The sequence below is a fragment of the Taudactylus pleione genome, unplaced genomic scaffold, assembly GCF_031769625.1.
Source record: "Taudactylus pleione unplaced genomic scaffold, aTauple2 ptg000571l, whole genome shotgun sequence".
Lineage (NCBI taxonomy): Eukaryota > Metazoa > Chordata > Amphibia > Anura > Myobatrachidae > Taudactylus > Taudactylus pleione.
The window spans coordinates 4,601,545-4,616,993 of NW_028284973.1; the positions used below are offsets into that span (position 1 = coordinate 4,601,545).

At 45.9% G+C, this 15,449-nt stretch overlaps 1 protein-coding gene across 1 annotated transcript in view; it reads right to left on the minus strand.

Annotated features, from left to right (window-relative positions):
* The window catches only part of MEOX2 (mesenchyme homeobox 2), a 113,955-nt gene that overhangs the window by 12,531 nt on the left and 85,975 nt on the right, over positions 1-15,449 (minus strand). The window contains exon 2 of the mRNA XM_088453146.1: positions 12,200-12,372. Within this exon, the coding sequence (XP_088309272.1) occupies positions 12,200-12,372 (173 nt within the window). The remainder of the gene's footprint in view (positions 1-12,199; positions 12,373-15,449) is intronic.

Consider the following 15,449-nt stretch of genomic DNA (forward strand, 5'->3'; position numbering starts at 1 on the left):
TCACAAATCACGTTACAATCTTCTTCTGAAACCCTCCTCTAAGTCAGCACGTTAATAGTGTGTAATCAATCCGCTCGCGCGCGTGTGTCTTGGATGAATCTAATGTGTCAAAATCTAGCTATGATAAGAATTTATATTTTATAAGAGTTCAGGTTTATTCAGGTCATTAAAGTTATTCGGGGATCAACCACAACATGCAGAAAATGTAAATTCATTTTAAAGGTGCTTGTTACCTTCAGAGAACTTTATTCATTTGTTTGTACATAGTATGCCCTCCGACATCTTTCACTAAATACACTGTTTTATGGTATCTTGCTGACTTCCCTCCCGAAGAAACGTTTTATAAAGTTGGCCTTTAATACACAGATCAGCTCTGCTTTGTGCACCCAAAGAAATATGTAGAGTTTGCATCAAAGCAAAAAAAAAGGTCTGATACAGCAGTGGGCACAATGGCGATTACAGACACAGATCGAGCGATTGTTAGCCATCGCGCATGCGTATAAGCCTCACTGCAAGTGCGCATTGCAATTATAGATGCACAGAGGAATCCATCGCAAAGTGAGTGATAGGCTGTCAGCGTTTGGGGGTGGTGACGAAGTGGTGGTCGTAAAAAACGCAGGCCTGTGTGTCCGTTTGAAGGCCGTTGCATGGGCTTGCATAGATTAGCCATGGTGATTGCATACGCTGCATAAGAGCTTTCTGCGTCTGAAGAGACTTGGGGGTCTATTTACTAAGCAGTGTTAGGAGACAGAGTGAAAAGTGATAAGGTGCCAGCCAATCAGCTCCCAACTGTCATCTCACAGGCTGTGTTTGAACAATGACAGTTGGGAGCTGATTGGCTGGTACCTTATCACTTTTTTTATCACTTTTCACTCTGTCTCCTAACACTGCTTAGTAAATAGACCCCTTGCAGTGTCTGCGACTGGTCAGACTTTTCGTAAATGCTGCTTGACTGTCTGATGTACGTCGATTGTACCGATGTTTACACAGAAGAGCGATATTCGACAGGTATAAGAAGGCAGCTGTGGGCAGATCTATATCTGTGCTTTGCCAAGCATTAGCCTATTTTAGCAACTGTGATCCGTAAGCGATTGCAGTTGCGATCGCATTTGCGGCCGCCGCTGAATCAGGCCCCACATTTGCTCCTGAGAGTGGGCCTGATCGGTGCATGCACAGGTTCTGTACTGCACATGTCTGCAAGATCACTCGCAATGCCCCATGAGCTGCAGCTTGCTTGAAATGCTGCAGCTGTTTGGGTGCGGGGAAGGGGCTGTTGCAGACAGCATCCCTGAAAACAGTCTCGGCGGCTTTAGTTGCAGCTTCACTGGCCCCTGCTGCGTGGCAACGCCGGCTATCCAGAGCATAGTTGCCGACTTTCTGGCTGCTCGTTCCGGGAGGGAACAGCCAGATCGGCAGGGCAGCGGGGGGCTTGGCCAAAAAAGGGGGCGTGTCCGGACGGGTGCCTGGCATTTGTAGGCGTCACGGGGGCGGGGTCACGCGATCGCATCATTTTGACCCCACCCCCGCTACACAATGCCGATAATACAGGCATTGTGAGGCAGGGGGCGGGGCCAAAATGACGCGAATCGCGTCACTGGCTGCCCTCAAAGCGGGGGTTAGGTGTAAATTGCGGGGGGATGTCGGGGGATCGGCGACCGCCGGGAGGCTTGCCTGCCTTTCCGGGGGGGCGGGAGCTGCACCCGATTATCGGGAGGCTCCCGCCCAAATCGGGAGGGTAGGCAACCCTGATCCAGAGTAACCGGAGAGTTACTTAGATGACCAATGTTCATGCATGTGATCCGATGGATGTGTCCTCGGATTCAGCAGCAGATAACAGAAGCCGACAAGAGTCGTCTATTTACACAAGGCGCCTCCTGCAGCATTTGCACAAAGCAGCGATGCTAAAGGCGTACAACTCTGAATCAGGCCCAAAGCACAGGGTGTTTTTGCTTTTTGTATGCAGGGTAAATACTGTCTGCATTTGCATGTAGCGAACAAATACTGGCCAGCTTTGTTTTTACACTGCAATTTAGAATTGCGCTAGGCCCCTTCCAACTCTAAATCTGTCTGCTCATTTTACATCTGAACCACCTGCAGTGCAATATGGGTTTCCAAAGGTGCAAATTGCTCCTTCTTTGCTCCTAAATTTTTTGCTTTGCTCTGAACTCTGGGCCTGATTCAGACCCGCCTGCGAGTGCTGAGCGCTCGCAAGCAGGTCGATGTTGGGCCAGTGCGCATGTGCATGACGGACCCGGCTCCGTCGTGCGCATGCGTGAGACCCAGATATGGGTCTCGCTACAAAGGGGGCGTGCTGTCGATGGTGAGTGACAGCACGCCCCCTTTGGTGGGCATGCCGGGGGCGTGGCTGGCCAGACGGAGGCGTTCCCATGGGAACGCCTACGATCTGGGACCGGCCCCACTGACATCACAAGTGATGTCAGTGGGAGTGCTTTCGGCTCTGATAGAGCCAAAAGCACTCCAGGGCTTGTGGCAGACGAGACCCTACCACAAGGGTCTCGTCGCAAGCCCGATCAAGACCATCGCGACCATCTTTTTGGCCGCTCTAAAAAAAGAGAACGAGGGCACTGATTCAGAGCGAGCGCTCTGAAAGAGCGTCCGGCTCTGAATCAGGCCCTCTGTTTAAGCCCCTTTCTCCTAGAACAGTGATTCCCAACCTCGGTCCTTAAGGCACACTAACAGCCCTGGTTTTAGTGATATGCATGATTGTGCACAGATGGTTAAATCAATATAACGGAGGTACTAATTAAGTCACTTGTGCTCAAGTATGGCTATCCCTAAAACCTGGACTGTTAGTGTGCCTTGAGGACCGTGGTTGGGAACCCCTGTCCTAGAGCAATCAAAGTTAACAACTCCGCTTTATAGAAACACTCAGAAAGAAGAAATCAATATGGATGGTAAAAGTTGCAGGAGGGTATGTACAAACTGCATAATTATATTAACTGCATCTAACATAGAAATCCCCATTCAGATTCATTACTATATGTAAGTGAAAATAGTCACTTTTTTGTAAAAAAAAAATAAAAAATGTCAAATTCAGTTTCTGGACGTATTTAGTACCGTGGTAACACAGGGGATATCACAGAAATCTCCTGCCTACCCTTAATTTCCAATCCTGGCAGCCAGCCCCATACTGTAGATTGGTTGCGCCATAGAAACTTACACCAGCCCAGAGGCGTATCTATAGTCGGTGCAGGGTGTGTCCAAGGGGGCTTACACCGTACACCTTGCACCCATTTATTCCATACTTGCCTCCACGTACCTCTCCGTTGTCCCGCGTTGACGGTACAAATCACCTTCAAAATGGTGCAGCAGCCATTTTTGCTGCGTTTTGCGCTTGCACAGTAGACTCTGATATAGACTACTGCTCAGAGTCTACTACTGCGCTCAGTGCACTCAGGCCCGCTGAGAGCCGCGGCGGGCCCGGGTAATAGGGGGCGTGGCCTAATCACGGGAGGCGTGGCCACACCCCTACCCGAAAAAAAAAGAGCGGCGCTGCGCGCTGGGGAGGGGGGCGCTCTGGGCCCCCTCAGCCCTGCTCAAAGCCAGGGGGGGCGCGATCAGTGTGATCGCTCCCCTCCACAGGCATCAACAGCCACGAGCAGTCTCCACTGCAGCTCAGCACACGCTGTGTGCTGGGCTGCTGTGAGGGAGGGGGAGCGTCGGGTCCCTCAGGTAATCTGTACCCGCTTCCCCCCCTCTCGGCGCCCCTGAGTGCGCTGCTGCCCGCCGTGTAGAGAGGAGGGGGCTCTCGGAGGGAGACTGCACACGGCCCCCTCCTCTCTTAATATGCCCCTACACTAATCCTATAGCTTCCATTATAAGTGGCTGTGCATCTTTGGACTGAGGGCCTGATTCAGACCCGCTCGCTAGGTGCGTTCACACACAGCAGTCAGCAAAGTATACAAATCCTGCGATCGCTAGCAAGGTATTAGCACGCCCACTATGTCTTGCCATGCGATCGCAGTGTGTATTTAGACGCCCACCAGCCTGACACACCAGCCCCACTTTTCCTTAGTAACATACATCTCCAGGAAGTGTTTTATACAATCAGTAACATCGAGTAACATCGGACCCATACGCAGCACTTGTGGCTGACCATACCCTACCGCAAGCACTGCAAGTGCTGCTGTGTGTAATTCAGCCATGTGACGTGTATGCCTATGCTGCCTCTTAATTATGCATGACCCTGAAACAGCGTAAAGACGCAAAGACACGCCTGCGTTTGCACCATCACACCCCCGTTACCATCGACCACCCCCTGTCACCACCCACAAACGTCTCGTCCTGTCACTCATGCTTGTGGTGCATCTGTGTACAGGCTGCGAACGCTTCTTCATCGCATGAACTAGTTCACGTCTTGTATGCATACGCAGATTGCAAACATCGACAGGCTACAAGCGAACGGGTCTGAATCAGGCCCTGAGTTCTACAGACCGTGCATCCAATTCTGTTCCGCACCACTGAGTGCTAACAGTCGGGACGCATGCTCTGTGCCACTAAAACATTGGCTAACCACGTGCGGCATCGACACTGCGTGGGACTCAGAATCAGGCCATTTAATTGCAAAAAGTTGTTTTAGTTTATTAGATTTTACGTTACTTGTTTTATATTTTGTGGGGTTTTTGTAGATTTTTTTTTTTGCTAAATTGAAGCGAGTACGTTTTTGGCATTTCCAAAAGTACGCTCACATTTTTAAAGACCCCGTTCTCCATCTCGCCATTTATCTAGCAAATTATATGGAAATTATATATCGGATGGAACAAGATGAGTGCAGAATGCTAGAGGGAATATTGAGTTTCCTGTGAGGATTACAGGTAAGCTTTCAATAAAATGGTTTTCCTGCTACATGTATAAATATTATGTACAGTAAGACACAATTACTAGTTTTCTGCCACCCTGGTGCTAAAAAACGTACTACAGTAGTTTCACTGTTTCCACATTAATCGCACCTATATGAAATATAAGATTCTACCTTGGTCATCTTTAAATGTGATAGTAATTAAGTCTTCCAATATATTTTCATTTCAGTTTATACGATAAGATAGAATAGTCTAAACCTGCACATCTGTATGTATGTAATGTATCTGCATGAAGATATATATCAGCACACACATATATATTATATAACGGAACATACTGTAGATATAAATTATACAGAGGATTGAAAACATTTGCTTTCCTCACTTTTGATGGCTTGCGGAAACTCCACATTTCCCAGGCACCTGGCATGCCCTTTTACTAATATATTGCTTTAGGAATGTTTAAAGCCGTTCATCTGCTACACATTTGTTGTTAATAATTTGCACATTTTTATTGTGTGCATGGCGCATGTCTGGTCAAGCTTAGCTATAGCAGAATAATCTAGCTTTATCGTACCTGTCACCTATTCATTGTTTGCATGGTGGATGTGAGGTCTATCTTGTCTGTAGCAGAATAATCTATCTTTATTGTACCTGTCACCTATACATTGCCTATACATTGTGTGCATTGCGCATGTCTGGTCTATCTTATCTGTAACAGAATCACCTAGCCTTAATGTACCTGTCACCTATACATTGTGTGCATGATGCATGTCTGGTCTATTTTATCTGTAGCAGAAAAACCTAGACTTATTGTACCTGTCTCCAGAGCCGTAACTAGACTTTTTGTTGCCCTGTGCCAGAAAGAGCATTGGCGCCCCCCTCATTTTTCAAAGGGACATAATGCACCCAAAAAAGGGCCATGGCTTCATGGGGAAGGGCCAGGGAAGAGATAGGAGAGGCCAGGAGATGCTGGGGATGAAATAAAAGGAAGCTACAAGCAAGAATGAAAATAAACAGAAATTTGACAGGCCCAAACAGCGTCCCCTGCCCTGTGGTGCCCTGTGTGATGGCACCAGCTGCACTAGCCTAGCTACGGCCCTGCCCGACACCTATACATTGTGTGTATGATGCATGTCTGGTCTATCTTATCTGTAGCAGAAAAACCTAGCCTTATTGTACCTGTCCCCTATACATTGCCTATACACAGGGGCGCCGAAAGGGGGGGCATGTATAAATTATTGCTGGAGGGGCCCGGCACCGCCCCCCTCCCTCCTACATCACAGCAGCCCAGCACACGCCCCCCATTGGCTGTGCGCCAGGCTGAGGGGCTCACAACGCCCCCCTCCCAGCGCTGCGAAAATGATTTTATGTGTTCTTTTTTCCCCAAGAGGGCGTGGCCATGCCTCCCTTGATTAGGCCACGCCCCCTGTCACCCGTACCCGGCGCGGCTCTTGGCGTCCCTGACTATACATTGTGTGCATGGTGCATGTCTGGTCTATCTTATCTGTAGCAGAAAAACCTAGACTTATTGTACCTGTCGCCTATACATTGTCTGTACATTGCGTGCATGGTGCATGTCTGGTCTATCTTATCTGTAGCAGAATTATCTAGCCTTATTGTACCTGTCCCCTATACATTGGGCTATACATTGTGTGAATGGTGCCTGTCTTGGCTGTTCTCCTACCTCTCTGATCATTCTTTCTCTGTTTCCTCTCACGACTCCTCCTCCCCCCACAGCCTCCTACAGTAGTTGTTCCCCAAGATTCTGTTCTTGGACCTCTCCTATTCTCTCTCTATACGTCCTCTCTAGGTAAACTCATCCGCTCTTTTGACCTCCATTATCATCTCTATGCTGATGATACTCAGATCTATCTTTCCTCACCTGATCTTTCCCCTTCTACTGTCGCATCTCCAACTGTCTCTCTGCCATTTCTTCCTGGATGTCCCAGAGATTTCTCAAACTTAATATGTCTAAGACTGAGCCGATCGTCTTCCCACCCTCCCACATAACATCATTTCCCACTATTTCTTTATTAATAGATGGCATAACTATCTCATCTAGTCCCAAAGTGCGTTGTCTTGGAGTCATCATGGACTCTTCCCTCTCCTTCAAACCTCAAATTTAGAACCTCTCACAGTCCTGTCGTTTCCCTCTCCATCTGATATTTCCAAGATCAGACCCTTTCTCACCCAGGATGCCGCCAAAACCCTCATACACTCACTGGTCATCTCCAGATTGGACTACTGTAACCTTCTCCTAGCTGGCCTCCCCAATTCCTATCTCTCTCCTCTCCAGTCTGTCCTCAATGCTTCTGCTCGGCTCATTTTCCTCTCCAAACGCTCTACATCTTCCTCCCCTCTCCTACAAGCCCTCCACTGGCTCATCTTCCCTTTCAGAATCCAATTCAAGGTTCTCACACTCACTTGCAAAGCCAACACCCATTCCTCTCCCATTTACATCTCTGATCTCATTTCCCTTCACTCTTCTGTCCGCCCTCTTCGTTTACTTAATACATGCCGCCTTTCATGCCAATTGATTACTTCCTCCCACTCCCGCCTCCAAGATTTTACCCGTGCTGCTCCTCACCTTTGGAACTCCCTCCCTCTCCCCATCAGACTCTGCACCTCTCTACAATCATTTAAACAAGCTCTTTAGACCCACTACTTCATTAAAGCCTTCCAGCTCTCATCCTCCTAACTTGCTGCTACATCTTCCTTCCTCCCCACCTACCCCATCTGTATCACTCCTGTTTGTCTGCCCCTCCCTTTTAGAATGTAAGCTCTTTCGAGCAGGGCCCTCTACCCTCTTGTGCTTCATTTTCATTTATCTCTTACTCCCCACTAGGGCAACTAACACTTAGCTGCTTATGTGGGTGTAAAGGTCGCTATTATATAGCTATGTTTATTATCCATGTCCGTGTCCTGCATTGTATTGTATTATAAGTCGCTGGTTACTTATTTGTTTATGTACTTTGTAAGGCGCTGCGGAACACTTGTGGCACCATATAAATAAATGATAATAATAATTAATCTTATCTGTAGCAGAATAATCTAGCTTTATTGTACCTGTTGCCTATACTTTGAGGAGGCAGCATTTAGCCTGTCACCGCAGTGATGTCACTAGTTACATTATGCGTTCTAATGACCTTTTAATGCAGCCCAAAGTATGGCAGCGTCCATGTCCCTTCATTCTTGCTACCTCACCAACCACCTTTCTAGGGAATTTGCCACAGGTGTTTAATGTGGGGTAGTGTCACCAGCCTTTGCATGCAATCCATTTTAATGGATCTCTAGTGGTGCTTTAAAAATGGATGGAAGCAGCTCATGTACTGTAGGTGATTGCCAGCGGAAACAGAATTTCTTTATCCTCTTTCTGAGTGAGTGATGCATTAAAATGGGAGCGTAATGGCTATTTATATTTGCACTGGCATGTTACAAAATGGCGTCCACACTGCCAGATGAAAATGGTAGCTAGGAACCCTGTCAGTCCCATTTAGCTTGTAGCAACCTGATTGCACTGCGTGATGGGAATTTCTAAGGTTGCTTCCTCATTTAAAGAGTAAATGTTGTGATGTCACCAAAGTGACATAACAAGGGCTTCCCACAGCAGAAGGCAATTCCAGGACATTTTTTTTTCGTCTGCTAGCCGGGATAGGTTCAAGATCCCGACAGCGGGGATTCCGGAGTTTACAATGCCGATGCCAGGAATCCCGACCGCTGGGATCCCGAAGGTAAGTAGTGGGGTTAGGGGGAGGGTTAGGCTCTAGGGAAAGGGTTACGGTTAGGCACTGAGGGGGGAGGGTTAGGTTTAGGCACCTGGGAGGGGGAGGTTAAGGTTAGGCACTAGGGGGGAGGTCAGGGTTAGGCACTGGGGGGGAGGTTAGGGTTAGGCACTGGGGGGAGGTTAGGGTTAGGCACTGGGGAGGGAAGGGAAGAGGAAGGGTTAGGTTAGCATACTCACCTCTCCTCTTTGGGGTTCTGACCTGGTCGGGATGCCAGCATCAACCATCGGGATCCAGAGCGCCGATATCCCGTACCCAACCCCTGCTAGCCCTATTAGATCCATGTAAACTGTGGAATGGCCATTGATGGGGTCACCATCACTGGTGCCACCGATGCTTTGCATCAATGGTACCATTGGTACTTGACATTAAACCATCAATGGCAAACCATTAATGTCACCCATCAATGGTCATTACTGCTATGGGGATGGGCGAATCAGGGAGAAGGGAGGTGCTGAATGGGGCTTGGGATAACCAATGGGTCAATCAGAGAAAAGGGACGGTACTGAGCTGGACACCAGGGATGGAGCTAAGCTCTGTTCCTCTGCATCGGAAAAAAAACACCATTTCTGCTTTGTCTGCCATGGATGGGTGGAGGACCATCTGATCTCTGCCATCGATGACAAACCCTTCGACCGTCAGTGGCAAGCAATCACTGGTTGTTAAATATTGATTGTCATCCTTTAAAATCGCAGCTCTATTAGACTGAATTATGCTAAATGCCTTAGGGGTCTATTTTTCTAAGCCTTGGATGGGGATAAAGTGAACGAAGATAAAATACCAGCCAATCAGCTCCTAGCTGCATGACACAGGCTGTGTTTTAAAAATGACAGGGGCTGATTGGTTGATATTTTATCTCTGTTCGCTTTGGGCCTCATTTATCAACGAGTTTTATCATTCACAATGAGTGATAAAATTTGTTGCGTATGATAAGTGGTGCTCCAGCCAATCAGCTCCCAACTGTCATTTTACAAACGGATGACAGTTGGGAGCTGATTGGCTGGAGCACCATTATCTTATGCAATGGCCATGATTCAATTCAATGCGATGTTGAATAGCACCCGGAGCTATTCAATTCAGCGCCTGAGTGTTTAGTTGCGAGAACCGGCATTCTCTGACTAAAGTGCAGACCACGAAGCTGTTAGCGCTGCGCCACAAAAACAGCCATGCACCGGCACTTTTGTCGGATATCTCCTCGCATCCAAGGAGAGTGCGAGAAGGAATCCTTTAGCCCGAAAATACATTGCGTTGAATTGAATAGCTTCGGGAGCTCCCTCCCGGGGCTATTCAGCATTGCAGTGAATTGAATCTCCCCCAATGATTTTTAAAACTTGTTGCGTTTGATAAAACTCGTTGATAAATGAGGGCCATACTGCTGTCAAAAAGGGTAGAGACCCCTAATGCAAATAAAGGTGAATAACAATATGAATCATCTCATAAACAGATGGGATGTAGTATTTTACAGTGCTACCAATTCTTGAAATTAAAAATAAGCAACACATTATCTCTATGCTCACAATAGAAAAGTATTTACAGTTTTTTTTAATTCTTAATAGATAATTAGGTGAATAACTAATTACTCAAAGTGCTAACACACTGTGATGTACGGTGGAGTGTTAATTAAATCACATTAGGTTCTAACTCGGTAAAATCAAATTTCCCCTACAACAGTAACACGCACATATTATGGACAATTTAATTAGATGTCAATATCTGCCAACATGTTTGTTAAATGCTGTTTATCCCTAAAGGCTAATTCCAAAAGATTAAATAAACCGTTTTAGATTAGTGAAGATTATTTTAGATTAGTGTATAACTTTATACATCTAACACATTTAACTAACGTGAGGTTCCAAATGACAACATCAATATTGAATTATGCCACGCACGGCAGCTCTTGGCATTTTAAAATGTAAGTACAGCAGGAAGCATGGCTGTTAATTATAGGTACAGCTATACCACCTGTCTCATATAGAGAATGCTCCAGGCTTGTAAACATCTATAGCCCAGTGGTCACTGCAATCCCAGAGCCAGCAGTCAAGTGGAAGTTCTGGGCCTGGGGGTCAAATGGAATTTGAGTTGAAAATGTAGATATCAGAACTATCATAATGCTATACAACAACATTGCACAAACTTCATACATCTCTCAGTAATTTAGGGGTCTATTTACTAAGCCTTGGATGGGGATGTAGTGAACGGAGATAAGGTACCAGCCAATCAGCTCCATGTCAGAAGCTGTGTTTGAAAAATGACAGTTAGGAGCTGGTTGGCTGGTACTTTATCTCTGTTCACCCGATCTCCATCCAAGGCTTAGTAAATAGACCCCTTAGACGCACCGCTCAAAATTCAGAAATGTGAAACTGGCAAAAAAACAAGTCCTCTCCTGGCCCCTGATCCACTCGCACTACGCCCCATTCTGTCTAAACACGCCCACTTTCCAACCAATCACACCCCCCTCCACTTAGTTTATGGCCGTCACCATTTCAGGTCCATCTTGAAGGTGGAAAAAACCTGAAATCTCTTCTCGGTGATTAGACTAATAGCTCTGAGGCAGGGCCTGCTCTAGCTGTGCTCGACCAGTGTGGTCGAATAGGGGCACCACCCATAGAGGGCGCACCCCTCCCCAACATCCCGATTGCAGCGGGACAGTACTGTTCTGCTGTTCCACCCATGGGCCAAAGTGGCCCGCGGGTTGTCAAATCGGGAGGTTGGGGACCCCCACCACCGCAGCTGTGCGGCAGTGCCGGACCCCGGAGACTGAATGGATGCTGCGCGCATGCGCACGGCATCCATTAAGTGACGGGAGAGGGCTAGTGAGGCTCCCCCTCAGCCTGACGTTGTTTAATGTCAAATAATGTCACGTAGGAGGCGTGACCTATGGTAAATAGGTCACGCCCCCATTTTCGGTCGCGCACTAGAGAGAGCCGGCAGAGCGTGCTCCGACCCCTGGAGCCGGCCCTGCTCTGAGGGGTATATTTACTAAAGTGCAAGTTTTTACAAGTGAAGCTGTTGCCCATAGCAACCAATCAGATTCTAGCTATTATCTTCTAGAAGGTGCTAGATAAATGATAAGTAGAACCTGATGGGTTGCTATGGGCAACAGCTCCACTTCTAAAACCCAGCACATTAGTAAATATACTTCTGAATGTGCGATTGTATTAATGACCACTTTCTGCACTCGGCGCCTCCAGCAGATACCTGACAAAGGCTTCTGACTTGCTGAGACACAATACTAAATCATCTGTTCTTACGAGGAAGTGCATGGCCTTGTGGTCCAAGATGGTGGCATCTGGGGGGAGGGGTTTGCAAAATTTATCATCATCTCTCTGATGGCAAAAGCAAGAAGTGTCCCCCACCCCAAGCTTTAATTTTGCAAGATTGTATTATTATTTTAGATGAGATCTAAGGGAGAATAAGACATAAGAATCCAAGGATAAAAGGGTAACACCTAAAACCAAGATGGTGGAGCACTAGGCAACCGCATGATTTCACTTACGTATCAGTAAACTGACTGGTGGCTGAGGAGTTAGGATTTAACTGTGTGCTAGTATTAGGACAAAACAAAAATGGTATAATGCACCTTATGGGAAATACCTGTCTTTCCGTGAGATCCAGGTTTACTGCTATCTCGTATCTTCTCAACCGCGTCAGGTAGTTATGGTGGGCGAATTCCGCCTCCAGCTCTCTGATTTGTTCCTTTGTAAAGGCCGTCCTCTCTTTCCGCGGTTTACTATTTACATCTGATTTGTAATTTCCCTCCTGGGAATCTGCATGCAAGAAAAAGAAACCTTAATTTGTATATATGTCGTTTTATGTAAAAGAAATATTAAAATTAAAAGCAGGTGCCCCATCCACTGAATGTTTTCAATGTTGTTTTTTTCTTTTTAAGTTAGGATGCAATAACATGTTAGTTATTTTATTGAAAGCATGTGTGTCATACTCTAACAACACAATAAAGGTCAGCTGACATAAGTGTTTTCAATTTTCCTTCATAAAGCATAATATATATATATATATATATATATATATATACTGTATATATACTGTGTGTATATATATATATATATGATTTGCTTTATGAAATATAAATGAGAATATACTGTGGATAAGTGGTATATATATACTGGGGGTAAGTGGTATAAGTATATAAGTATAAAATAGATATATACTGTGGGTAACTGGTTTTGTAACTTACACATAACTAAGGGTCTGATACATAGATTGACAAAGCCGCTGTGCTAAATTATGCAAAAGGCGTCTAGTGTAAAGTGACGCCCACTGCCGTCTTGTGATCTTCTTCTGCGTCCAAAGACGCTGCATCAGATCAACTGCGTGAACATGAAATATCTGAGTAACCCACAGTTTACTCGGGATGTCCGGTGAAATCGCTCTGCCAGGGCCAATGAAACTGTGTCCAAGGGCGCAGCCACTGGTTTCGGCAATCCAGAAAATGGGGACGACAAGATGCCATTTTCTGGAAGGCTGCCCGTTGCCTCCCCCATACGCCAGCAGCATGTCAATCCCGCTGGTGGCTTTCGTGGCACTACGAGGGACATCGCAGAAACAGATCTGCAAATGAGCAGTGCGGCTCCTGCGAACGCACAGATCCGTAAACATCGGATATATATGTAGATATCGAAATTACATACATCTCTGAATTAAGCCCTACATTGTTACTTGCAGCCAAACTGTTTTAAAGTTTTTGAGCTTACACTACACAATTTAATACATAACACGTATATTTTATACATTTCATTCATTTACACTTTTGTTAAAGTTCACATGTAACATACTCCCATCCCATGTAGGGATCTTCCAGCAAAGTATATCAGCAAGCCTGTAAGTCATCTGACACATATTAGTATTACTACTTCTTTTTATTTTACAGAAGTTGGTTGAGGATGATGATACATCGCACAACCTTTCTTTGCTTCATTACCACTGACACCAGCATTGCTTCTTTTGTATATAAGGAGTTTAGTTATGCTGGTTTTGGTGTTTTATACTTCATGACTCTAGATAACTCAATAGCAGCGGCAGTTTTGTGTGCTCTCGTATAATACGCGGTGGAGCGCAAGGGATTAGGACCTGCTACAATTAATAAAGGGGGGGCACAGCCACTATTATCAGTGATAAAAAATGCATAGACTTCATAAAGCACAGCTTCACCCTGCTAAGGTCTCTGAGTGCCGCCTCCACTCACACCCGTGCAAGTCAGTCCCTGCGGGGTCCAGTGGAGTGCCAGATTCATTCTTTGCCTATATATATATATATATATATATAATGTGTAATTTATATAGCTCACACATATTTCACAGCGCTTTACAGATAATATTTGACCATTCACATTGGTCCCTGTTCCTGTGGAGCTTACTCTCTATATTTCCTACCATGTTCACACACACACACACGGGTTATTTTTGGTCATGATAAAATTAACCCACCAGTATATTTTTTAATTGTGGGAGGAAACCGGAGTACCCGGAGAACAAGCAATGGGAGAACATACAAACTCCACACAGTTATTCCTATGGTGTTAATTGAATACAAGACCCGAGTGCTGTGAGGCAGTGATGCTAACCATTACACCATCCATGCTGCATGGCTGGTGCAATATGTATCTAATTGGGGGGGGGGGGCTATGCCCTGTTTATTATTTGTCCATATCGTGTTGGATAATTTAATTTAAATACCCCCTCTATGTACTAAACAAAAATCAAAGGGACAGCAATAGCGATAACTGTTATACCTGCGAGTTAGATCGTGGCTACATCAGAAGAATCTTTCACATTTGAGAGAGACTCTTCTTGGGGAATCTGACACTGCGCATGTGCTCTTCAAATGTAACATGCCCCTATATGTTGGCCACGCCCCCAGTTCAATACAGGGGAGAGGATACAGAACTATACTCTTGCTCCGGGCACCATCGTACCTAGCTACACCTCTGCTCGTATTGCTATTCAATTCAACACCATCCGCAGTGATTTTTGGGTGTGCTCCTATACTTTTTATTCTTGTACCAATCATACTGTAGCCTTATCACTTCCAGGTGCCTGAGGCTGGTGTAAATACACGCTGTCTATGATGATGACGGCAGCCAGCACTAGTTAATCGCTGCAGATTGGCTGATTGTAGATCCACCTTTGAAGCTGATAGGTGCTTTCTCCATAGCCTGCCTCTATAGTATATGATTTTGTGGATGTATTTTATCATGAAACGTTGGCTACTTTCATTCATACATGAGTAGGTATATTATACGTGCAGGGTTTTGTGTCTTTCACTAAAAAACACATTTTAAAATGCTTGTGTACTTATGGGGCAGCAAGTTATGTATTGCCTGGTTATAGGAACACCTGTATGGGTGTGGGATTTACTTCAGTACTGCGGAGGCGGAGATGAAAATTTCGGCACTATAGGCACATCTGAGGATGCTGCTATGTATTAAGGGATCTATTTTATATTTAGGAACAAATCCAGCGACATGGTGCACACCTGGACTAATCATGGTGCAATGCAATGGGGGCAAATGCTACGTGTTTCTTGCACATAGCACACAATAGTGATCGGCTTTAAATGAACACTGTATTGAGACTAGAAATGTTACCGCCATGCAGATCTATTGATATAACCTATTGGGTGGGACCTGGGTGGAATGTGCCAGTGGATGTGAATGTGCACACAACTGTCCCTCAGCAGGTTTATTGGTAATAGCAGTATAAGGAGTTAACAGTGGTAACAGCTGTAACACAGAGGTGGTAACAGTGGTATACAGAGTTGGACTGGCCCACAGGTGTACAGGGAAAATCCCCGGTGGGCCCCACTGCCTGAGGGCCCCACCACTTGC